General features: G+C 46.1%; 1 protein-coding gene across 1 annotated transcript in view; it reads right to left on the bottom strand.

The window, feature by feature from the left end:
* The window catches only part of adgrb1a (adhesion G protein-coupled receptor B1a), a gene marked incomplete at both ends in the record, with an annotated part of 119,668 nt that extends 114,732 nt beyond the window's left edge, over positions 1–4,936 (bottom strand). The window contains one exon of the mRNA XM_080004810.1: positions 4,784–4,936. Within this exon, the coding sequence (XP_079860936.1) occupies positions 4,784–4,936 (153 nt within the window). The remainder of the gene's footprint in view (positions 1–4,783) is intronic.
* Positions 4,937–26,321: the final 21,385 nt, after the last annotated feature.

Here is a 26,321-nt window from a genome sequence, read left to right as displayed (position 1 = left end):
GAGGTCACTCTGGTGTCAGATGGACTCTCCAAAATACAGTACAGACACAAACCCACAGGGAGGGTTTTTTTTTCTGCTAAAACAGCAGAATGGCAGTGGTAGAGCGGTGGGTGGGTCAAATGCATTTCAATGCAGTCCCCAGAACCACTTTGGGACCCCTCCTCCTCCACCCTCCGTCTCTCCACCCTCCACTTTCAAACCTGCGGCTCTTTTGTCAGTCGTTGTTTTTTGACAATTCTATTTATTGGGGTTTTCAAAAACTATAATTTTTTTCAATATAGTGGAGGAGATAAGCTTGTATATGGAAGGTATTGTGCATTTATTGACAAAAGCATAGAAATTTATCCAGTGTTTCTATAAACCATGACGTTTATTTTTAGAAGGGGAGGCATTTCAGATTTGACCTCTGGGACTAGGCAGAGGGCCAACAAATTTTAGGCTGTCAAATTAAAAAATCGCCACTTTTTTGCAGGCATAAAGGCTGGATACATCAATTCTGTTAAATTTTTACGCTCTTATTACACATAGACTGCACAGAACTGCTGTAAACAGAACACAGTAAAACACGCACAAAAACCCCCAAAAGGTGAACTTCGCACAAAGTAGGTTTAACATGTTAAATTTGACTGATCAACTTTGTTGTCATGTCAGCATCTCTTAACCCACCCTACGATGACATCATCTGTTCAGTATGGTCCTGTGTGTCCTTTCGAAGCCTAGCAGTCTCCTGAGCATAAGTAGAGGGCAGTAAACTTGATGGCAGCCTTTTTGCACATGCAGTGCGTAGTACCCCCTTTCTTGCGGCCACAATGGATACGTTTGTAGCAGCTCTGTGAGGCTTTTGGAAGGGTGGTCCACAGCGGCTGCCATCCCATTTCTTCCTTCACCCCGCCCCAATCGGAAGGCCTTGGCTGCTCATGGTCCGGTACTAAAGCATTGCTCCGGACATTGGCCTGATAGGTGGCCTGCTTAATGTGGTGCACTAGTGCAGCCTTCGATATCAATACAATATCAAGACAGCTTGTTTTCACAAGCTGGGATTTTGCATTCGGCACAAAGACACTGTCTGCATAGTCCTGGAAGTTCGTTGTCGTACCGGGATTCAGCATCTGGACAACTGCACCACCGAGGAACACAGCATCAACCACAGGAGCAGGCTGTGAGTGTCATCAGTCTTCGTGCAGTGCAAGAGGTCTGCTTTTGTACCAAGTTGCATCTTCCCTCCCTGAGACAAAGACAGTGGTACAGCCTGTTTTTTTTCACGTATTTGGCAAGACACATACAGCCCTGCGAAGAGATTGCAATCATACTTCAGTGATAATGGAATGTATCATGCGAACAGCTAGGCAACTCACAGGCCAGGACCAGGTTCCCTTTGAGTGTTCTGCATGATGCCAGAACCAGAAAACGGCCCAGTAGGATATCGGACACATCACACCCGGCTCACTGCCTCTTCTGGAAGCTTCTATCCGGCTGCAGGTTTGGCTCCATTGGCACCAAAACCACCAGACACCTGAACAGTTTTTTCCCTAAAAAGGCCATTAATCTCCTCAACAACACATCCTAGTTCCCCTATTCATCCCCAGACCGCCCACCAGGCACAGAGACCAATGCGCCCCCACCCCCTCTCACACATGACACACACACACACACACACACACACACACACACACACACACACACACACACACACAGACATGCAGTCGCACTTACACACACACACACACACACACACACACACACACACACACACACACACACACACAGACATGCAGTCGCACTTACACACATACACACACACACACACGCACACACACACACACACACACACGCACACACACACACACACACACACACAATGTAGCATAATGCAAAATTATTTCTGAACATAATTATTTACAATAATGCCAAATAGGATACAATGCTGCATAACCTAGTGTACTTTATTATTCTTAACTTGCATACAATTCTTGTATTCAACTTTTTAACTCAACCTTTCAACTTTTCTTGTTTCACTGCGCTGTATCACCAAGTCAAATTCCTGTGTACATTAGTGGTGGGCGGATCGATACTAAAAGTATCGATACTACCAATAGTACATATCGTTTAGAAAATCAATTCTAGCATCAATAGGATCAATACCAAAAATGGGATACGTTTCATATCATTCAACTTAAATTTAAATATATGTGTCCATATAGAGTTATGTAATTATTTATTAACCATAATATTTCATTAGTAGTGTGTTATTCTTGTTGTACAACTAGGATTTCACTGCATGTGTGTATGACCGTATGTATATGTATGTGACAAATAACCTCTTGAATCTTGAGTCTTGAATCTTGCAGAGTTATTCTTTAACCATCAATATGAAGACATTACCTTACATTATTTGAGGTTTTTATACCAAACATAATGTAAAAATATGATATTCTGGAAATTCTAAAGTTTAGTATAATTTTGTTGAATGATTTAAGTGATATATGTGCACACATACCAATCATAGGTCAAAACTGAAATTTTTGGGACCGAAAGAGCCAGCTGTTATTGCTGAGCTCAGCCAAGCGATCCATATAACTAGTGCAGCGTCACGCAACTTCACCCCACCCCCCGTAGTGGTATCGATATCGGTGATTCTGCGCTGGTGTTACTTGGTATCAAATCGAAACCAAATTCTGCAGTATCGCCCACCCCTAGTGTGCATTGTACATTTATTGCGAATGAAGCGATTCTGATTGAAGTTGAATCTTCTACTTTGACTGTTTTCACTTGCGCGTGGCTGAAGAGTGGGTGTTGTGCACCCAAGGACTCCAACCTTCCTCACTATGTCTGAAACTAATGAATTGAGAGTTACTGCAGATATGTATCGTAGCTACAATTCTATGATGGAGGCATAGCCCCCTTAGAGGCTTCTAATGGTATACATCTAACTGCATATGCGGACTGCTGAAAATTGATATATACACTCGCTTCAGCCAATCAGGATGGAGCAGCATAGCCATATAAGCCCCTGGTGCCTGCTACTCGTCTCCTGAAATCAAATCAGCAAGACTGATTGACTCCAGTGGGGTCAAACCCTAAGGGGCTATGCCTCTTTAGTTACATAACTGCAGTAACTCTCGATTATATATCAGGAGGGGCTCCACCCCTTAGGGGCTACGCTCCGAATGGTATACTAGGGACCCCCGATACTCTACCCTCCGCTGGACCCAAACACGCCCCAAGTCCGTAATGGTCCAGGGTGCAGGCTGAAGCAGCCAAAGCCGGCAGTGAACATAATCTACATACACAGTGACCCTGGTTATCCCTTGTGCCCCACTTAAAGATCCAATGGGAAGCAGCTAACACCAGACACATTATATCCACAGAGAGTGTTAGATGCCAAACACGGGCACACGTCAAAACTGAGTAGTCAGTGAATAAATATACCCTAACTCCGCTTGGCTGCAATGCCGAGCACCGACTAGGAAAGGGACCCTGCAGAAAGGTCACGCAGATAGTAACGGACAAATGGGGATAGCGACGACCAAGACGCCGCCGTACAAATGTCCTGGACCCCGATGCCCCTAAAGTGGGCAGTCGAAACTGCCACATCTCGAGTAGAGTGGGCACAGAGAGCGGTCGGGGGAGCCTGACCCGTCCACTCATAAGCCATCGCGAACCATTTGCATAGCCAATGAGAGAGGCGCTGTGCCAAGAGCAGCTGCCAAAGCGCCGCCGCTCCAGAGCACACAACCAGTTGTCGTGACAACCGAATTGGAGCTTTGTGGTGCACGAAGCATGCCAACGCACGCATGACACAGACAGTGAAGCGGGCAGTTCCTCCTCCCCACACTGGTGGGGAGGATAAAAAAAGACCTCGAGGGTAACCACCCTCGATCTGTACGAACTCGTCACAACCTTAGGCGTGATCGTCGGGTTAGGATGTAACACTGCACTGCTGAAATCGCCATTAATGGCTCAGAAGGCAGGTTGCACGGACAGAACTCATAGATCTCCGACACGCTTTGCAGAGGTCTGAACGGTGAGCAGCGGCGTCTTGAAAGACAGCAGCCTAAACAGGATCTGAGACACTGGTACGAAGGGCATGCTACAGAGCCCTTCCAACATCAGCCCCAAGTCCCACTGAGAGGCGACAACTCGGGTCACAGGACCCGTGCGTCGCAATCCCATTAAAAAGCGCTTCACGAGCAGGTGACCAAACACACCGTTAGCCAAACCCTTATGACAAGCCGAAATTGCAGCTGCGTACACTCTAATGGTGGACGCCGTGTGCTGAGGGACTGCAGGATTTCCAAAATATGAACAACACTGCAGTACAGGGGGTTGACCTCACTGACGACGCACCATCGTTTGAACACGTTCCACTTTGAGGCATAAAGTTGGGAAGTGGACTGTGCATGAGAGCCCACAATGGTGGAGATCACAGCATGTGACAGGCCACGCTGCTCAGGCCTGCGCCGTTCGGGCGCCAGTCCAGCAGCAGATGTTCGTGAACTGGTAATGATACTGGGTGTCTCTGGGTAGCCACGACACGACCCGCGCACACCGCTTGCCCCTAGGAGATGTAGAGAATTGCAGCAGATGCCTTGGAAACCTCCTCCGTCTCGGAAGCCGTCAGGGTTTCTCTGCCTCTGCCGTGAGGCGGAAGATGGATGCCGCCAGCATCGCCACATCGATGTAGCTGCCTCATACTGGGTTGCCATGACGTACTTCCTGTCATCAGGGCAGTGAACCGGTTCCTCGCTGACGTCAGCAGTTTTCTGGATTTCCAAGATCTCACTGAGGTCGGGAGGAAATGGTGAGCCAGCGTCTCATCGAGGCGTGGAGTGCCCGTCCACAGCGTCTTGAATCCTGTCACATTGAATCCTGCCTCGGTGGGGCTGGTCCAGGAGGCCCTGGAGCAGCGGTCGAGAGAGGGCACTGCAGGAACCATGGGTTCCACCACTCTCTCCTGATGCGCATACACTCCACCTACCATCAGATCCGCATCCATGACCGATGGTGGTGGAGAGAATGGACCAGCAGTTCCCTGTAGGTGAAGCGGGCCAACGCGATGGAGGTTCAGTCCTTGTCGGGAACCCTGCTGCCGGGGAAGATGTAGAGCCTGGGTAAAGAAAGTGGCCCAGAGAAGATGTCCTCGTCGTCAGCAGTGAGGTCATCTTCCTCTTCCTCGTCAGACTGTAATGGTGCAGTGTCCCGTACCTCCACGACCACCTGGTCCAGCAGAAAATGCTCCATAAAGTATCCACTACAGCGGCGGAGTCCTGGTAGGCCACAGCGGTACCTCCGCGAGCCCGGCGAGTACGTGCTCCCCTCCCAGACAGATGAAGCACCCGTCATGGAGGTCGCCTGCCACCGTCAGACCAACGCAGAGGCAAGGGACTCTAACAAGAGCCATTGCTGGATTAAACTCCATATGAGGACGCCGAGAGGAGTTGTCTCGATGACGATGTTCTCGAAGTTATCTTGAGGTGAAGTGTCAGAATATGATTTTCGTCAGTCAAACTGAATTGAATTGAAAAAGCAGACGAGTAGCGGGCACCGGGGGCTTATATGGCTATGGTGCTCCGTGCTGATTGGCTGAAGCAAGTGTTTGAATAAATAATCAGCTACACAGTTGGATGTATACCATTAGGAACCATGATATCTTTGGAGTCGAGCACCAGAGGATCCTTACTCTCTTCAAGAAACTGCTTCCCCATCTCTTGGATCACTGCTGTGAGGGACCAAACATGGTTCACAAAGGCTTCTTGCACTGCTGGTTACTGCTCATGGTGACGGTTTTCACTTTGGAGTATACATACTCTAATTCTGTAGTCATTCTAGCCTTTCTAGTCATTCTGCCATTATTGACCTGTTTTGCAGCTCCACAGGATTCTCTGTCAGGCCAACTACCCTCCCAGATCCTTTTGATAGTGCATTGTTCTGTTCATGGCAGTGGTCAGTTGCCATGGCCAAGAACTTGCTGCTTGTATTATGCGCAGCAAACTTTCCGGGACAGAATTCTTCCAGGATTGCTGGGTGTTTCTCAGAGAGGACCATCATGTGACCAACATGTAATGAGAGCCATCTGGAGTAGTGAGTGTGATAGTGTGTGAAGGGTAGGAGCTGAGTGAGGGTTTCCCCATCGGGGAAATGTTTGTCATCAGGTTGGTAATTTTGTATTCGACCAGGTAACGTTGCATAACAGTTGAAAGTTAGTATTGTCAGATTCATTTACCATAATCACATAATTTGAAATTAAATTAATTACATCTTTAGTGGTCTCCGTAATATTTGAAATATTCATAGATTGTTGTTCTATTTTTTGTCATTTGTAGTGAATATTAATTTATTATTAAATTATAATGTGTTTGTTGTGGTTCTTTATGATACACATTGTATTTGTTTTTTTTCAGTATTTTTACTATTCATAGATTTTTTGCATATCTTTATTTTCTAAAATATTTTAGGTTCAGTCATTATTAACAGTAAATGAGTTCTGATGTGTTTCTGATGGTGTAATGGAAAATTACTGAACTCACCATATTCCCGCTTGTAACCCCATATCTGCTTCACTAATAACAAGAACATTTTGTACTGCTGAACACAGTTGTAACTGTTCTAACCGCCTTGTGACCAAAGGAGAAGTTGTCTTTCACTTCTGACTTATCGCACCCCACCAGATGTTCTAGACAGCAACCCAGGCTACACCCTCTGCTAAACTGTCAATGTGACCTATGCAACATTCCCTTTTCAAAGTAGAGGTCCATGTAACGTAATTGATATAAACCCTCAAGCAACTTGGTTATGGGTAGATGCTCTTTGCTATTCTGTGTGACCTGCAAAGTGCTGCCCGCTCTTCTATAAAAGAAGAAACAGTCTTTATTCATCACGCAACACACCACACATGCTTGCACACACATGCTTTGATGGTGGCTGGTGAAATGGATCCTCTGCATTTGACCCATCCTGGCTTGTCCTTCCTCCGGGGGCACAGCCAGGAGCAGTGGGCAGCATACGTGGACGTGCCCGGGGACAAATGTCCATCGCTGGTCAGACAATGATGTGTGCATGTTGTTGGGGGTCCTTACTGACGTGAGGTGGAGGGAACCCCATGTGAGCACAGGGAGAACATGCAAACTCCACACAGAAAGGCTCCTATTTGGGAGATAACCCGCCGGAGCAGGAACCCAGGACCTTCTTGCTGTGAGGCAGCAGTGCAATGCACTGTGCCACCGTGCCACATATATTTAGAATAGGTGACAGTGTTGTATTTTCTGTTTAACCTGGACCGTCTCATCCCACGCATCGACCACCACCTGAGCGGCTAGAATTGCTATGATAATGGAATGCATGTATTTCGTCTACTGTTTTGCTCCTGGGTGTTTCACAATTTTCACTAATTTGGTGGTTGCTGTGTGTTAATAACATATGTCAGTAGTCCGGTGATTTCAAATCCTGGTTGAGTTTGGCAGAATTAAGTGTTTCTTATTGCAGAAATTGTGACAGACAGATTGTCAATTGATTGACAATAAATGTTGTTGTTGTAGTAAGCTACAGAACTAGTTGGTTTGTCATATTTAGTCAGACCTTGCGCATGTATAACCACAGATAGTTAATAAACATGCATCACCATTGTTTAGCAGTGAATTCTTAAGTGCTCTATCAATTGGCATAGCAATATTATACAACGCGGAGTCATAGTGATCTGCACCAATGCAGCCAGTCTCTCTTGGCTTAGCATATGTTATTTGGAATGTTGTATTAAACATTATTATTAGTTTGTCTTCTTGGCAATTATGTTATTGAAATGTATTTCTTTCTGGAACAATATCGTTAATTCTACCAGACTTTTTCATAAACTCATAAAGATTAGTTACTTTAAACCAAAAATTGTCTCAGCCATTCTGTGTCCATGTGTGAACATTCTGGAACTTGTTTTTAAGTACTGCTGTTAAACTGATAGCAGCATACTGCTTGTTCCTGTGCATCATCCTGATGAAATGAGCCTCTTAATACTGATGCATATGGGAAACACTTATATTCAAAGGCTTCTCATGTACATTATCTTTTTTTCATAGATAGAGTATAATTTCAATATTTTTTCAATAATGTTTTTTTTCAGTTTTTTTCCTTTAATATTTTCTTTAAGAACAGTGTGATTGACCTCTAAGGCCGGATATTTGGACAATTGCTTTTTTATTGCCTTGGACCTAAGGCTATTTTTCACCATCTGGAACAATAATAAACACAAACTTTGTCATTATTTTATACAACAATCATCATAAATACATGTGTTTTCACAAACATAATAAATACATGTTTTTATTAGTACTTCATTGTATTTTTTCTAACAATCTACAATTGAAAGAAATTGTTGAGAGATTATTCAAGATTCAAGATTCAAGAGGTTATTTGTCACATACATATACATAATGGTCATAGATATATGCAGTGAAATGTCATGACACCCTGTGATTACGCACAATATGCTCTAAAAATACAAAAAATACTAAAATGTTACTTACCTAAGATCGAAGAGATAAAATATCAATCCAACAGCCCCGCAGACATCAACCAGGTAAGACGATACATAAACACAGACATACGTCTAGTTTGTAATCTAAACCACTACAACACAATGGATTCTACCATGCTCAGCACACGACGTGAATGGACATTCAGATTCACAACCTGCACAATTATATCGAATTGGACGATGGTGTCACAAAGCATCTTAGGCTTTTGAGTGTTGGCATGTCGGTGAAGCACAAAGCACAAGATTTCGGTCAAATTTAATTGTTTTTTCAAATTTTCTGCTCAATATGTGAATCGATTTGGATGCGTACCCTTTTAGCCCGATAAATCAAGAGTAAAATAAAAATCTGAACAATTACAATTACAATTGGGGATCCATCCCTGGTGGAAAATAATAACCTCACTCACCTCACTGCTCCCATTGAGCAGACGGGAGCAGCATGCTGTGATGAAGAAGACAGTATTACAGATCAAACATGGCGGCGCCCAGCTGCACGAACTAAAACACAGACATCTGCTCCAACTCAGACAAATAACAAAGTGAGTTGCATTATATATATAAAGAAAATAAACACTGCGTGAAACCAGAGTGGGGGACTTTGAGGATTATATAGACTATTATTATAATGAGTAAGTGATGGAAGAGGACCAGGACCAGAACAATCCCACGAAAAGGAAGAAGACAGACTCAGCAACCAATACCGATGATCTAATATCCAGCGCTGTAGGGGTAAGTGTTTTGGATGAGATTAATAAGAAGCTGGACATGCTTGATTCGCTTCTCCGAGACATTTCTGAGTTCAAGGCCAGCCTTGATTTTCTGCACCGCATGGTTGGTGAGATGCAAAAGGACAAGGTGAATCTAAAAACCTCTGTGAAGCGTCTCACAACAGGGATGGAGGTTTTAAAAAAAATAAAATAAAATAATGAAAGAGACTATCCTGGATATCCAATCCAGAAGTACGCGGGACAACCTCATCTTTTCTGGGATCCCAGAGAACAACATTAAGACACCAGAAAACATAGTAAAAGACTTCCTCCACACCGCCCTGAAACTCCCCATAGACACTGTGAAGCATATCACCTTCCAACGGGTTCACCGACTGGGACACCGCGTGGGGAACCGTCACCACTCCATCATTGCTGGGTTCGAACACTTAAAGCTCAAGGAGTTTGTTAAAAGCAAGCACTCTCATCATCTCACATTCCTAATCCCTCCCTCCCTACTTCTTTCATCACTCTCACCCTCTATCCACTATCTCACCATATGTATGTCTAACTCTGCAATGTTCTATGTTTATCTTTGTCTATTTGTCATTTGTTTGTCTACATATGTATGCCTACAAACTTCCTGCAATACGAGGACAGTAAAAAGGAATATAAAGGAGGAAGACTCAGACTTATCTATGGGAAAATATGGCACGGTAGATTAGCTATTGCCTTGGATGCACTGTGCTGCTGCAAGGGAAAACTACAAATCCACACCCATCACCCCCTTACTAACCTCAATGACATCCATTAAGTTTGTTAGTTGGGATGTAAGAGGCTTGTGCTCATCAGCTAAACGTAGCCAAATCCTTAGTCACCTCACGAGGATGAACCCCAGCTTCTGTCTACTGCAAGAAACTCACCTCACTGCATCCGAGCACCTCAAACTCAAAGTTAAATGGGTTAATCAGATGTTTTCTGCATCATAAAACTCAAAAAACAGGTGTTTTTATATTGCTAAATAAAAGTGTCCCATATCAGAATAAAAAGACAATATCAGACACAGAAGGGTGTTACATAAAGATTAACGGAATTTTAGGTAACATCAAATTAACCATTGCTAATATTATGGCCCTAATGAGGATGACCCAAATTTCTTTCACAATATATTTTCAAAACACTTAGAATTCTCTGACTCAATTATTATACTGTAAGGGGACTTTAACACAGTACTTGATCCAAGTTTAGATCGTTGACAAACCAGAAATAATCACAAGCCGATAAATGATGAATACACAAATGCAGGTGGCGGTTTAACACCTCACTTTTGAATGATAAAGAATTTAACCATTTCCTTCATTGAACTGAATGACTCTCCAGAAATATCACCATTTTACTCTGGGAAACAGCTAAAACAGTTCTGAGAGGTAGTATTATTTCATTCTCCACTCACAAGAAAAAGAAAGGACAAGAATACCAAAAAAAAACGGGAACAACAATTAAAAGACTTGCACTCCCAACAAGCCCACTCACCCACTGAGCAAATCCAAAATGAGATCTGGACAATTACATCTCAAATTGATAATATCACCCAACAAAAGACACAATTCCTCATGCAACAAACAAGAGGGAATTCATTTGAATTCAACGACAAATCAGGTACATTTCTTGCCAATCAATTAAAACGCGAGTGAGAAAACACTTATTACAACCATAAAATATCCACAGAGTAGGATAACATACACCCCACAAGAGGTCAATAATATCCACAGAGCAGGCTACCACATTAGATCAACCACTTACTCTAGAATAACTCAGGAAAGCTCTCTTCTCTATGCCCAACAATAAATCACCTGGATCAGATGGCTACCCAGTGGAATATTCTAAACACTTCTTAACACTTACAGTATATCCCCATTTTTCATCAGAATGGCTACAGAGATTAAGTCAACCTCCACCATGCCTCCGCACATGAATAATGCTGTCTTTTCGGTTTTGCTCAAAACCAATAAGGACCCAACCCTAACCTCCAGTTATAGACCCATAAGCCTAACAAATTGCGATTTAAAGATTATGAGTAAAACACCAACCAACAGAATTGGAAAAGTAATTCCATTTAAAATTCATCCAGAGACTTTTACTGGCCCTGGGCCTGGACATTTTTACCCCAATAAGGACTCGCACTGCCCCCATTTTTGACTGCAATTGCCAACAGCACAGATTAAGCACTGGTGTTTTCAGGGGTGGCAGGGCACTGGTGCGTTGGTGTGGGGGGCGTGTTTGGCCTGGGGGCGGCCGGGTGGGCCCCCTGCTGGCTGGGCTTGTGTCCTGGCGGCTTGTGCCTAGTGGTTCCTTGCATGCTGCGACCTGGCGGGGCTGTGGAGAGTGCCGCCGGGTGCCTTCCGGGGCCCCTCGGAGGCTGCTTGCTGTTGTGGGTGAGGGTTGGGACGCAGGGGGCGGCTGTCGGCCTCTGCTCCCGCTGCGTGGCTTCTCTGTGGCGGGTGCCCCGGGTGCCCCGGGTGCCAGGGGCGGTGGAGGGCCCATATATCTGGCAGCCTGTTGCCGTTGGCGGGGGGGGGGTGCAAATGTCTAGGTGCCCTCTGCTGAGCACACTCGGCTACATGGATGGGCACTCGGGGCTCGTGGCTGGGAGGGCCGTCTGGTTGGCTGTGGTAAGGCGGGCCTCGCTCTTGCTCAGGGCACGGGTGGGCATGGGGGTCCTGCCGGCTCACCTGCAGGTAAGGCAGTTCGGGCGGGTTGTCCGTCTGTTGGCGTGGGACTTTGCTCCGGGCCTATGGTCCGTGCCTGGCGCCCGCGGCCCGGGTTTTGTGCCTGCGGCCGCGTCTTGTGCCTGCTCATAGGGTGAGTTGTATGTGTGCGCCCCAAAGGTGCGCCTCATCCCTGCACTCCCTGGGACTAGGTTATACACCAGGACAAATTGGGATAAGTCCTGTGAACTCACCAGTGGACACGGGGATGGTAGCTCAGGCGGTAGAGCTGGTGGTCTAGTGATCTAAAGGTTGCTGGTTCGATCCCATGCTCCTCCTCCTAGCATGCTGTAGTGTCCTTGAGCAAGACACTTAACCCCTAATTGCTCCTGATGGCTGCGTCCGTCGGTGATTGAACAATTGTAAGTCGCTTTGGCTAAAAGCGTCTGTTAAATGTAATGTAATACAGGCAATCTCATCACAGGCACACACAACCCAACACCCTCCTGGTGACATCTCTCTCCTTTTCTTCCTCATTTACTGCCATAACTATGACTGGAAGAAGCCACATGCTCAATTGCTGTTCCAGTTTTCCTGGACCAAATTAACTCTGTTCTTTCGATACATGTTGTCGTCCGATGTTTGTTTTTCCATGTACATGTTGTTGTTTGTTTCTATGTTTATGTTCTTCCATGTACATGTTGTTGTTCGGTTCCATGTATATTTGTCTCACTCCTGGTGATTCTCTCCCTCTTTGAGTAGTGATTAGCTGTTTATGGACCCAAAAATAGGAAAATATTGGCGGTTCTGTACAACAACTGGTTATGGAGAGCGACCACCAACCCCCCTCTTTGGAGAACTATTTATCATGTTTGGATCTATAAACAACTGATCACTACTCCAAGAGGGGGAGAATCACCACGGTGAGACAAATAAACATAGAAACAAACACTATTTACACAAAAACAAAAATTGGAAAAACAACAAAAGAAAATTGGATGACAACATGTATTGAAAAACTGAATTAGGTCCAGGAAAACTGGAACTACAACTGGTCCCCTGGCCTCTTCCTGTCAAAGTTATGGCAGTAAATAAGGGAGGAAAGGAGAGGAAAGCACCCCCGGTTTCTGGGGTGCACTCCAAGCAGGGGTGCGTGTGTGCGTGTGTGCATGTGTGCGTGTGTGCGTACGTGGGTGTGCGTGTGTGTAAGATGTCCACCGGTGAGTGTACGTGACTTACATTGGTACTGGTGTAGAAGGTCGGTATTATGTTGTGGCGCCTCCAGGCAGCGCAAGGGGCCCCGAAGCCCCCCAAACTCCACAGCCCCGTGGAAAACCCCCAGCTGCAGGAGATCCCCGGGTACCCCGCCCTGTGGCCACGGAAGACCCCCGGGCCCCCAGAGAAGCCAGAGGGCCGTGGAGCAACTCCCGCGCACAGCCCGAGGAGCATGACAAGTCCCAGGGAGCACGAGGAGGCCCTGCGCCCCAGGGGCGCACACATACAACCAACCCCCGGGCGCAGGCACAAGATGCAGCGGCCGGCACACAACCCGGGCCACGGGCGCAAGGCACGGACTGCGGACCTGGATCACGGCCCCACGGTGACAGACTGACACCGACACCACAGACCGACACCCCATGGGCGGGCCGGCAAGACCCCCACGCCCACCCACGCCCCATACAAGGGAGGGTGCCCGCCCCACCGCAGCCAACCAGGCTCCCCGCCCGGCATGAGTGCCGATGTTACACCCCCCGGCGATGCTGGCAGGCTGCCAGGTATACAGGCCCTCCGCCACCCCTAGCACCCGGTGCGCCCGCCGCAGAGAAGCCCTGCTGCAGAAGCAAAAGGCCAACAGGGGGGTGCCTTCTGGGGCCCCCTAGGGGCCCCAGAAGGCACCCGGCGGTGCTCTCTGCATTGCAGCACATCACAAGCCAAGCCACCAGGCGCAAGCCGTCAGGACTCCAGGAGGAGGGGCCCACCCGACCACCCCCCGGCCAACCACACACCGACCCGCCAGCGACTGGCCACCCCGGAAAACCCGAGTGCTCAATGTGTGCTGTTGGTAACTGCAGTTAAAATTGCGAGGCTAGGGATGCGAGTCCTTCAGGCAAGTTAAACCCAAATCACTCGCACCTCTCCCCCTGGTTCGATGGAGTGTTGTTCGGAGTAGGATTGGTGTGCCAATGCGTGTGTGTTCGAAGCTAATGTGAGTGAGATTAAAATTTTGGGACGGACGAGAAGCACGCTTGGGCAGGAGTGTGACAGGCAAGATGGCAGCTGCCCGCCGCATCCCCACCCACATAGCCTGCACCCCGCCATCCCGCAAGCCCTTGGTCTATTGTGTGGTGTATGTGCTAAGTATGACTTTTGGCACTGGGAGAGATAGGCGAGTCGCGACCGGATCGATCCAGGTGCGCCGCAGGCCGGGGAGCTACCACGCAGACCCCCTCCTCCCCCCTCCTCCCCCCTCCTCCCCCTGGACCCAACCACGCCCCAGTGCGCCCACCTGGTGGCAGCCAACCCACAGCGATCAGCCAAGGGCACAGTGGTCAGCCCCCAGCCGCCGAGCATGTGGACTACAGAACAGAGGGCGGCAGACGGCACCCCCACCCACAGCCCACCCCCCAGCAACGAGGACCCGGCGCACCGAGAGCGTCAGTGGGCAGGTACCCCGGCCGCCCAGTGGGACGACAGGAGACCGCCACCCACGAAGGAGGCCACATGGTGAGCCCCGCGCCTAGCACAGCCAGCCAGGTTCAGGACTCAGGTTGACAGGCCCAGACGGAACGCCCGACCAGCCCCGGCACGACGGGCCACCCCCGCCCCCCCCATGGGATGCAGAGGGACACACAGGCCCAGCCACCCCACCCGTGGGGCGTGCGGCCCCCGCGGCGTGCCGACCCGCCGACCAAGGGGCCCGAGACCCGAACCAGCGACCCAAATGCCCCGCCCCCAGCCCGAGCCCCAGAACCCACAACAACAGCCGGAACCCACACACGGACGCCAGCTGCAGGTACTCCCTGGGAGCAAGTCTCTCCCCCACCACCCCCGGAGACAGGCCAGCTCAGCTCAGGCGAAGGAGCGGGCGCCACCCCCCAGACCACCCAACTCCCCCGTGGGGCCCCGGGATCCCCCAAGAACACCGGCCCACGGACCACGGATGTCCCCAGAGCCGCCCGGGCAGCCACCCAAACACGGAGCCCCGGCAGACCAGGAGGGCCCCCACATGCCCCAAAGCGCAACGACATTGCACCGACTTAGGAAGACTCAAATATTAAATGATGGAGTTATGTCAGTGATAAAAGTAGCCCATATCTCATTATATGAATCAACATGGTTTTGGGATATTGCCAATAGTTTTTCCATTGAGATGTAATCTATTAATAACTGCAACCATTGGGATGTGGTGAGATTATCTCTATTTTTCCAATTGAGTAATATAGTTTTCTTGGCCATTGTTAAGGCGATCAAAATGGGTTGGCGGTGTTTCAGTGGTGGGTCGACTGAGGAGAGGTCACCGAGAAGACATATAGACGGGGAGAATGGAATGCTGCGACCCAGAAGGGTTGATCGCTTCTTGGTGATGTTGGTCCAGAATGCTAGGATAGGTGGGCAGAGCCCAGAGTGTGTACATTTTAACTGTTACACACGGGCACGAAAGGATACTATCTCTCTTTGGAAGACGGGGAGTCACAGTGTTGACCTGATTGTTTCATGATTTCTGAGGAATGTGCTTTGCTTTGAGGCTCTCGGTGACAGGACTTGGCACGGGTTCGACTTAATCTCTTCGTCAGCTGTGTCCGGAACTGTCATGGTGGATGTGGAGCAGCTCAGTGTAGGAACCTAATGATGCTTTCATTATGCGCTGCGGAAAATATACAATTGATGTCATAAGCTGACTTACCAAGCAGGTGGTGTGGTTTATAACATAAACTCTGGCACCGTACATTACATCCAGTCTAATCCACCTCCGGACATCCAGCTCTCTCTCTGTCTGTCTCTCTCTCTCTCTCTCTCTCTCTCTCTCTCTCTCTCTCTCTCTCTCTCTTTCTCTCTCTCTCTCTGTTTGTCTCACTCTCTGCGTCTCTCTCTCACCCTCTCTCTCTCGCTGTCTTTCTACTCGCTCTCTTTTGTTTTCTGTTTTATTCATTTATTTTTTTAGATCTTTTATTTCATTAATTTATTCATTTTTCCCTTTGATTTATTTTTATATATATTTAATTTATTGATGTATTTAAATGTATATACAGTATTGATCTTAATTTGTGTATTGCTATACAACTATATTTCCATATCACTATGTATTTCTATACTACTCTACTTTTTTTTCCAATACATAGATAAATACAGATACACTGTATTTATAGTTTTCATTGAGACACTTTATGTTTATATTTTCAGCCTCTGGTCATCCCTGGAACTGCGTATCCCAGGGTGCTTTGCGGGGGCTTACGTAGTCATATGACCGTGTGGCTTGGAGCAGGTGGCTCAGCATCACACGTCATGTGATGTTGTTAGCTAGAGCCAAAGCTGAGGAGCTGAAGCTGCTGCTGCTGCTGCTGCACCATCTACACCGCCCTCTGCGCTGAAAGGTAAATGTGGAGCCGGCCGGCCGTGTGGGGCCTATTAACGAGACTGAACGATTAAGATGACGGTGGTGATGTTGATAGAAAGAGGGAGTAGAGGAGGGAGGAGAGAGGGGGGATGGGAGAGGAGAGGATGCAGGGAGGGATGAGAGGGGGATGGTAGGCCATGGGGGAGATGCTTTATCCTCTGTGTTCACACAACCAGGAAGCACTGATGAGAGCGTGTGTGTGTGTGTGTGTGTGTGTGTGTGTGTGTGTGTGTGTGTGTGTGTGTGTGTGTGTGTGTGTCGGGGGGGGGTCTGTGTTTGCATACCCTCCTCAAGTGTGTGTATGTACTGGAGTGTGGATTTCCTTCAGCCACTGGCTGTGAAGCGATGTGATTTATGTCTGTGTGCGTGTCATAATTTCAAATGCTTTGCGAAAACACACACTCATCTCTCTGAAACGCAAGCACATACGCTCCTTTGCTTCTATTCTTCCACCTCCTCCTCCTACTCCACCTCAGTTAATTAACTTAGCCAAAGGTCATGTTAGCCTATCAAGTCATTTCAAAGCCTGATGTGTTTACCTATTTCGTTCTCCCTGAATGAGAATGTCCACTTCAAATATTTGGCGGCATTCCTCACACAGATCAAATATAATACCGACTAAAAACGAATCCTTGCATTAATGAGTTCTGTGTTTATCTTTACTAGTGAATGAAGACTTTCTAAGCTATTTAATAGCACAGTTTAACAAAATGTCAGTGATTCAGTCCTGTGTTCCACAATGGCAGGTGAAACTGCCGGTTAAAGTCATCCACCGGGGAAAGACTCTTTGTGACTCAGTCTCCTCAGCCCTAAAGCACCACCCAGCAATACGCCCGCCAAGTGTGAAGTAGATCGGATGAACGGTTGTCGAGATAATTGAAGGACATACAGATAGAGATTCCTGCCTTTATAGTGAGATAAGATGGATCGTTAGATTCGTTACATTCGATCATATTAGATGGTTGAATATAGACTGTTTTGAGATATGAATGACGGGTTCTCTCTCAGATCCCTTCCCTTCTCCAATGTGTGAGAATGTTTTTTTAGGGGACTCGTTGCTAATGAAACCATCCCAGACGCAATGAGCAAGGATCCCCTACTGCCTCCACTAGTTTGCATTGGTTTAAGCTTATCGCTGTTTTAGACTCATCCATCACATAATGTGTAGGTAGACTGTCTTTTCTTCATACTGGATGGTCAGCTCCATCAGGAGCTCAGTCCAAGTAATACGATGCAAGTAATGGGGAACAAATGTACAATATGTGTTTGGTACAAAAACTCAGTCCACATTTAAAGCAAAGCCAATATGTTGCCACATAAGTCTGACTTTGCAAATTCAACGAGCCATTTTAAAAAATGACTGCTAAATTATAAGGGGTCCAGCCCTCAATTACTATTGTTTTTAGGGATATTTAAACTGAACGCCAGAAGCGGAACATGCAGTGACTGAAGTGTACTTTGATTGGTCGAGACGTACATCCACGGTGTTTGTGACTTTTGTAACCTGTGCTGTGTTTCATAGAACCCAGAACACTGTTATACGCACCTAAAACAACTAAACTGGACCCTGTGTATTTCTGCCTGCAGCTATTTTTATTATTATCATTGCTATATTTCTCTTTTGCTGTAGCTGTTTTCTCTGTTGCATTGTCCGTAATGTTATTACAGGTGTTACACCTAATTGTGTGACCTGCTGAACTGTGTGACACTGAAAATTGCTACTTTTAAAAAAGTGCAACAACAAACAAAAAAATACTTAATTTGAAATTGCCTAAATTTCTCTTGTTTTTGCATGAAAGCAGATAATCATTTTCAGCAAGTCCTTTCAAAATTAATTAATTGCCCTTTCATCTTGCATTCAACTTGCACTTGCAGCTCTTGATGGGAGGATGGCTTCCAGTAAATCATTTTATCTAAAAGGAGCAAGTTGGTTTTCCTTCAGCTCGATAGTCTTAGTTTTTATGACTTCAGAATTTGAGGCAGGGTGGTTATTCATTTTTCTGTTAATTGAGACAAGTGATTGTTTATAGTGACCCTTACACACAAATACACAGAGGGAAGAGTGGGCCACATAAATTCAAAATGATCCTTAAAATGAACATAGCGGTATTGTGCTATATATGTTATTTCTAAATTTGATTTCACATTTTGCTGATAAAGACATAGCATTTCTTTGTTGTGTCCAAATGGACGTGGACTGGTCTGCACCTTATATTTGAACTCCAGCATTTCCTGTAAGAGTGATAAACTGCGCTGTGTGAAATTTTGTCTCCCCCGAGCTAAAATAAATGATCACTCAAAGTGCTTCAAAGCGGCTCCCTTTCCGTTACCCTTCCAGTGCAAGAGGTGGATCTCAGAGCAATCAGGAACTCTGGGGAGCTGTAAACTGAGGTCAGCTTGGGTCAAAAACATTATCCCAAACTTTCCCCAAAGGTTCCCAAAGATTTACAGTAGAGGTTTACTCTGCTCAAGACAAAAGCTCCAGACTAAAGTGCTTTGGGGACTAAATATGAAGTGACAGAAATTAACTGCCAGTGTGATGCTCATTTGTAACACGGGAACTACAACCTCTATCTTTATTGCAGCTGGAGTTTAATTTGTCCAAATCAGTCTGAATCTCCATCTGCTGTGGACTCCGTCACAAATGCAAATTTTTCAGGAATGATCCTTTAGTATAGAGATATAGAAAAAAAGAAGACATATATATATATATATACATACACACACACACACACACACACACACACACACACACACACACACACACACACACATGCACGGTTCAGCCACAACATTAAAACCACCTGCCTAGCGCTGTGTAGCTCCCCCTCTTGCCTCCAAAACAGCTCTGACCCGTCAAGGCGTGGACTTAACAAGACCTCTGAAGGTGTGCTGTGGTACCTCGCACCAAGACGTTAGCAGCAGATCCTTTAAGTCCTGTAAGTTGCGAGCTCTCCCATGGATCTGGCTCGTTGTTCCAGCACACCCCACAAATGCTCAATCAGATTGAGATCTGGGGAATTTGGAGACTAACACCTTGAACTCTTTGTGATGTTACTCAAATCATTCCTGAACAATGTTTGAAGTGTGGCAGGGCGCATTATCCTGCTGAAAGACGCCATTGCCATCAGGGAATACTGTTAGAATGAAGGGGTTTACATGGTCTGCAACAATGTTTAAGTAGGTGGTAAACGTCAAAGTAACATCCACATAAATGCCAGGACCCAAGGTTTTCCAGAAGAACATTGCCCAGAGCATCACACTGCCTCCACCGGCTTGCCTTCTTCCCATCGTGCATCCTGGTGCCATCTCCTCCCCAGGTAAACAACGCACACACACGTGGCCATCCATATGGTGTAAATGAGACATGATTCATCAGACCAGGCCTCCTTCCATTGCTCCATGGTCCAGTTCTGACGATCACGGGCCCACTGTAGACACTTTCAACCGTGGACAGGGGTCAGCATGGTCACTCTGACTGTTGTGTGGCTACACAGCCACATACGCACCAAGCTGCAATGCACTGTGAGTTCTGACACCTTTCTATCATAGAAGCATTAACTATTTCAGCAATTTGTTCTACAGTAGCTCTTCTGTGGGATCAGACCCGACGGGCTAGACTTTGCTCACCACATGCATCAATGAGCCCATGACCTTGTTGCGGGTTCACCGGTTGTCCTTCCTTGGACCGCTTTTGGTAGGTACTAACCACTGCATACCAGGAACACCCCACAAGACCTGCCGTTTTGGAGATGCTCTGACTCAGTCGTCAAGCCCTTAAAATTTTTCCTCAATGATGCTCAGATCCTTACGTTTGCCATTTTTCCTCGTTCCAACCGTTCAACTTCTAGAGCTGACTGTTCACTTCCTGCCTAATATATCCCACTCCTTGACAAGTGCCATTGTAATGAGATGTTTGTCAAATGTTTTTCACTTCACCTGTTAGTGGTTTTAATTTTGGCTGATCGATGCATATTACCATATACTATGGAATTGAAATATTTTACTTAAATATTATATATAGGTACTACTCACTTAACGACCAAGTTCAGTTCCTAGGACCAGGTCGTTAAGCAAATTGGTCGATAAGCAAGGCCCCGTGTTATTTCACGGTAAGGTAGTTACCTACACTAGCGTGTAGTATTCACTACACGCTAGTGTAGTGAATACTGACATACTGCAGGAATGAGACTGAGAACAGTGATGAGATGTATATAGTGTATATACTATATAAAGGGTGATGCGCGATGAGATGCTTGACGCTGAGATGCCGCGCACACAGCGCGCACGCCGCGGTATTGTACGCAGCACGCAATTCAGACTGGTCAGAGAGCGTAAGTCAGAACAGTCGTTAAACAGGTAGGTCGTTAAGTGGGGAGTACCTGTATTACCCTTACTTAAATATACTTAAATATTAATATTGCCCTTTATTTTATTTATCTTTTACATTCTGTTTTATTTTTTAATTAGAATATTTTTACAATATAATATAAACAAAAATTTGGATATTAATTTGCAATGATTATTCCCCCTCCCTAACTCTTACAATTAAAAAAAACAAACAAAAAAAATGCCATCACTCTTATTGTTGCAGTAAAAAAAGTTAAATAGTTTTAAGTGAAATGAGATAGTAATGGGTCGGAAACGTCAAGAATGATGATGATGATGACAGTCGCTCCCCCTAGTGGGAAGACTGCATTACAAAGGAGAGAGAGAGAGAATCTGACAGAGGTATGGAACTTAGAGTAAAGCAGTCCTGACACAGTAGTTATTATTCAAACTAAAGAAATCATGAAAGAAAAAAAATCGTGTACTTTTCGATTTCTCAACTGTTCCCATGTTTCCTTACTGTCGACACCTGAAGCACAGCTCACAGTCATAAACACAGTATTCTGTACGTTGGAGTGGGTTTTGTTTGAGCCACTTTCCAGCCACTCTCTCATCCCACTGTCTCCAGCATTGAAAATCCCATTGATCATATCAGATTGGCTAAGTAATTGATTGTTACTGGTTATTAACCTCCCAGAACTCTGGACCTGCTCACCCAGCAGCCCAGAGCAGCCTGTAATCAGTCACGAGTGGCAGGCGCTAATGAAATTAGTTCCCGGTTCTGCCTCACAACTTTGTTTGTTTCGCAAAGTACCGGCAAGGGCAACGGAGACCCCCCCCCCGACACACACACACACACACACATACACACACACACACGGGAAAACGGAGTGATAGAACAAATGAATGCAAGATAATGAGCATGTGTGTGTGTGTGTTTTGGTGTCTCTGTGATTGCTCATTTGTCTGACCGAAAAATAATGAAGGGGAGAATGGGGGGGAAAAAAAAAAAAAAAAAATCTATATTCACAGTTGGTGTGATCAGTAATGTCAGAAATGTTCAAAATAGAAGCGGCGGTGGGAATGATCACGTCTTCCCATGAATCAAGACCTTTCATCTCTTGTCGTGCCCTTGGATGGGAAAAAAAAAATGCAGTTTTTCCATTTGTTCCTCATCTATTTATCTCCGTAGCTCGAATTGTAATTAATGTATTATCTGTTAACATTTTGTTTTGTTCACAGTGTTCCAGGGTTTACGCCTGTTGTGCTGGTGTGTAAGGTTTCTGTGTGCTGGTGTGGAAGGATTCTGTGTTTGTGTTTAAGGATGCCACAGCTGCGGGGCTCGGATTTGGGATTTAGGCATTTTTGGCATTTTGCCGTCGCGTGCAACGAGTGGTGGTTTGTTTATGCGAGAGTCATCTTTTGTCAAGGAGATTCTATCATGGAGCTGCAATGGTTCTGCCTCACGACGTGCGGTTTGAATATCATGGAGCCTAATTGGTCCTGCGTTACCCCGTTTCCAGTCTTACTGCTGTAGGCTAGAAGTTAGTGTGAGGGCGTAGGGGATGTCACTATAACATAAATCTGGTCATACAACCCAACACCAGTGAAATCACATGAGTCAAGAAACCTGATTCGATTCCACGCAGGGTCTGTTTCCCCATGACCAACTCGTGTAGCCATGGAGACTACTATGAGGGATTGTGGGAAAGCAATCTCCGGGAAGTCGCCACAGGCAAAGCATATGTGGCGGTAGAAGCGGCACCAGAAGGCCACAGTGTGGATGTCCAGTTGGCCATCTGTTCCATTCCGTCCCACCGCAAGGTCTGGGAAGCCCCCCCCCACACACACACACACACACACACATACACACACAAACCAAACCACTTTGAGGAAAATAAGGATAGTGTTTAATTGTATTATTTTTACAAATAACATACAGTGTTCTGTTTCCCCTCGGAAGGAGCCTCAGACGCTATCAATGGGACTTCCAGAAACCATCCCTTAATTGCTTTTGTTTTTGTCCAAGATGAGGGGTGCTGGATTGGAACAGACACAGCAGAACTCAGTCAGCCATTGGAAGGCAAAGGCCATTTATCTTCCTCCTCATCTTCACAGTCATCAGGCTTCTCCTAACATGGAACCATGACACTGGAGGCCTGTCCAAAAGCCACATGGAGATCTACTGCTGTTGGTATTTTACTACCACAGACATTTGACGCTCCTACACCCACACTAACTTTTATCCTTAGACCCTTCAGTAAACGCTTGGTTGCTTCTGTTGGATGGGTAATGGAGTAAAGGGTAATATGAGATGAAAAACATGGATCGTGCTTCTGCTCCGAGGGACTTTTCAAGCTCTGCGGTTTAGAGAAGGAATGCATGCACACACACACAAATGCACACACACATGCACGACTATGCATCTTCCCAGTGCAGAGGTCACAGTCTTGTCCCCCCCATGTTGACTCTCCTGTCTATATAATTCCCCTCTGTGACCTCCTGAAATTAAATTCCTCTGCCCGGTAGTTGTTGTGATATTGGCCCCCGGACCTTTCTCAGTATCTTCTTGTGTTTGAAACAAAAAAAAATGAAAAATTGGCCCCATTTGAGAAATGAGTAGTGTGTGTTGCAGCCTCACAAGTAAGCTGGCTTCCAGAAGCCTTTAGTCTTTAGCCTTGGGTTATTTTCTTGCTATTTTCCCATAGTCTCCATTCTAAAAATACAATCAGTGAAGATCGTCAGGATCGCCTGACTTGAAGAATTGCTGTAGGTGTTGCGAATGCTAGTTACACAACCACAGAGGTAGAACGATGCCCCCCCTTTTCTCGAAAAGGTCAAATGAAAAGTGGGTCAGATGAAGCCTATGCTATGCCCACTGTCCTTTAGAGAAAGGCCACTGCTAGATTTGGGGGAAAAGGGAAGGGACAAAGGAAGTGAAAAGGAAGAAGACGAAAGAGTTGAGCGCTATTCTCAAGCGCAGATAATCAAGAGGCGTTTGTGCCTCTTGATTATCTTGAGTAATGCATGTGACTGATGAACACTTACCCACCTCAGGGCTGGTACCTGCTCGTCGCCACATTCGCATGCACGCCAGGCAGAGAAGTACCGCAGGAAGCCCTCATCCTGCCATTGACAATTCAATCAGATAAGTGAGAGGAGGACAACCTTTTTAGTCCTTTCAAACAAATGAAAGCGGCATCGTGGCGTGGCCTTGCTGACAGAAGGTCACCCTTCACTAAGCATCTCCGCTGCTGTGGGATAGCTAGGCTCACTTTTTCTCTCTCTCTTTCTCTCCCTCCAAAGTGTTATTGATAATCGCACGGCCGATCCGTCTGTCGAGCCCCAGACACCTGCCTCGCTAATAAAGACACAGATGCTTCCTTTCAGACACAACAAAACCACCTAAATCACCCCTTTGGCTGTGGACTGAGTTTGGCAGTTACCTCTCGTTCAAAAGATGCGTCACAATCTTCTGCGATATATGAAGGCAATCCCTTTATATAACACCACTGATGCATTGCTTTTTTTTGAATTAACATGAATTTTAAGGACCATCTTTTTTGGCCATGAACCCTTCCCTCTGCCTGTTTAATGGAAAACCCTCACAGACTTGAAATTCAGTTGAGGCTAAAATGCAGAGATTGGGCTGAATCATGGTCAGTGAATAGACTTACGTACGCAAGGTTTGGGTGCTGCCATGTCAGTATAGGCCTTACAGCAATCAGCAGGCAGGGAAGTAGGTAGAGGCCACGTACTGGGAGACTGACAGGGAGACTGATCGACTAACTACAGAAAAAATCTGTTTAATAGTCCAAACAAGAATCCCCTTCAATAGACAAACAAGCACATGCATTTTAAATGTATCTCCTTGAATGAAGGAGCAAGACAATCCCTGTACAATTGATCCGAGTCTCACCCCTGGAGAGAAAGCCAGGTATAGTCCTGTTTAATTACCTTTTATCCCCCGCTCTCAAATGACCAGCCTTCTTAGTTATTGCTGCAATGTCTTCCGTGAGATTTAACAGAGGTGATTTGACATCATCAAATAAGTCAGTCTGCATCGGCTCTTTCCGGCGACTGCAAGGCTATTTAGTCCTCTGGTAAAGGTGTGTCCTTTCAGCCTATTAGTGCCTGAACAAAAGTCTCTGCCACTTGCTTCCAGAAGCCCAATTAAGGATGTTGTTCCAATTAAAGAGTGGAAGAATCGGGTGTAGGAGTGGGGGGGGTTGGAGGCCTCTGCCTCCCTTGATGGGGTGACCAACCGCATGCCAGTCCCTTAACATCCTGTGCGATTATATACTATTTTTTCGTCTCATTTCCAAGAAAAAGGACTTATCTCACCTTCTTGAGGCCAGTCAGGTCTTTGGCTGGACTGCATGCATGCTAACATGTGTGTGCATTGGCAACCCATTGGAGAAGAAATGGCCAAACTTTACTCCAGTAAGAGCTCCCCCCACTTCACACTGATTGAGCTAGTGACTTGTTGTACAGCTAGTTACTTGGCAAGGACAAGGTAGAATAGCATTACACTGTGCCAATGGCAATGGGTCTCAATATTTTTTCGGCTGAGTAGCCGCTTCACTGGCATTGAACAAAAGAAAATTAACAAATTATGTAGTGCATGTGTATCGTATGTGTTTTTTTTAAACATTATATATAACCAATATCTTATATATAACACCTTTTTTCTGACTACCCCAAAGGACCCCTAGCTCCCCCTATGAAACACTGCATTACGCAATTTATCTGACGTTTTGTCCAAAGTGGCTTACTATAAGTATATTTGTCATGAGAAGTCGAACTGACTGTATTGGCAAAGCTTTCAATAGGAAAAAATATTTTTGATTACCTCTTTTTTGTTTTGTTCTGTTGAGGGTAAAGAGGTGATCAGTTTTAGGAGGTGGAGAGGCTGGTGAAAATCGTGTCCCGATCCCTCACTCCCACTTGAAGAGATAGGTCTTCGATTTGCGATGAAAGACGGATAACAACTCAGCCATCCTGACACTAGGTGGGAGCTCGTTCTGCCAGGGATGAGAGGAGGCGTGACTGGGATAAGACTCTTCTGAAACCCCATGGCGATGGCGGCGACCAGCAGTTGTGGAGGAGTGGAGCTAACAAGGCAGATTTTTGGAATCTGACCAATCATCGAAGACCAGTATGATGTACCGGCCTTGTAGGCGTTTTAAAAGTGTATGTTTAACGTGGTGCTTGTTTCAGAGTGTGGACAGTTTCAGAGTGTGGACAGTGGTTGCGTTATTCCTCAGCACCTAGAAAACAGGTTATCTTAAAAGACGTGCCCTGTATCTGGTAAGGCATTAGCTACCGATAGAGCTATTAGTTGAGCAGAGAGCAATGTGTGTGGTGTGTAGATTTGGCTCCACTTTTGTAAGAGGCCCAATAATGGCGATTATGCCTTTATTGAGCACATCAGCATG

The sequence above is a fragment of the Zeus faber genome, assembly GCF_960531495.2.
Source record: "Zeus faber genome assembly, chromosome: 8".
NCBI lineage: Eukaryota > Metazoa > Chordata > Actinopteri > Zeiformes > Zeidae > Zeus > Zeus faber.
This window is presented reverse-complemented; position numbering and strand designations above follow the sequence as displayed.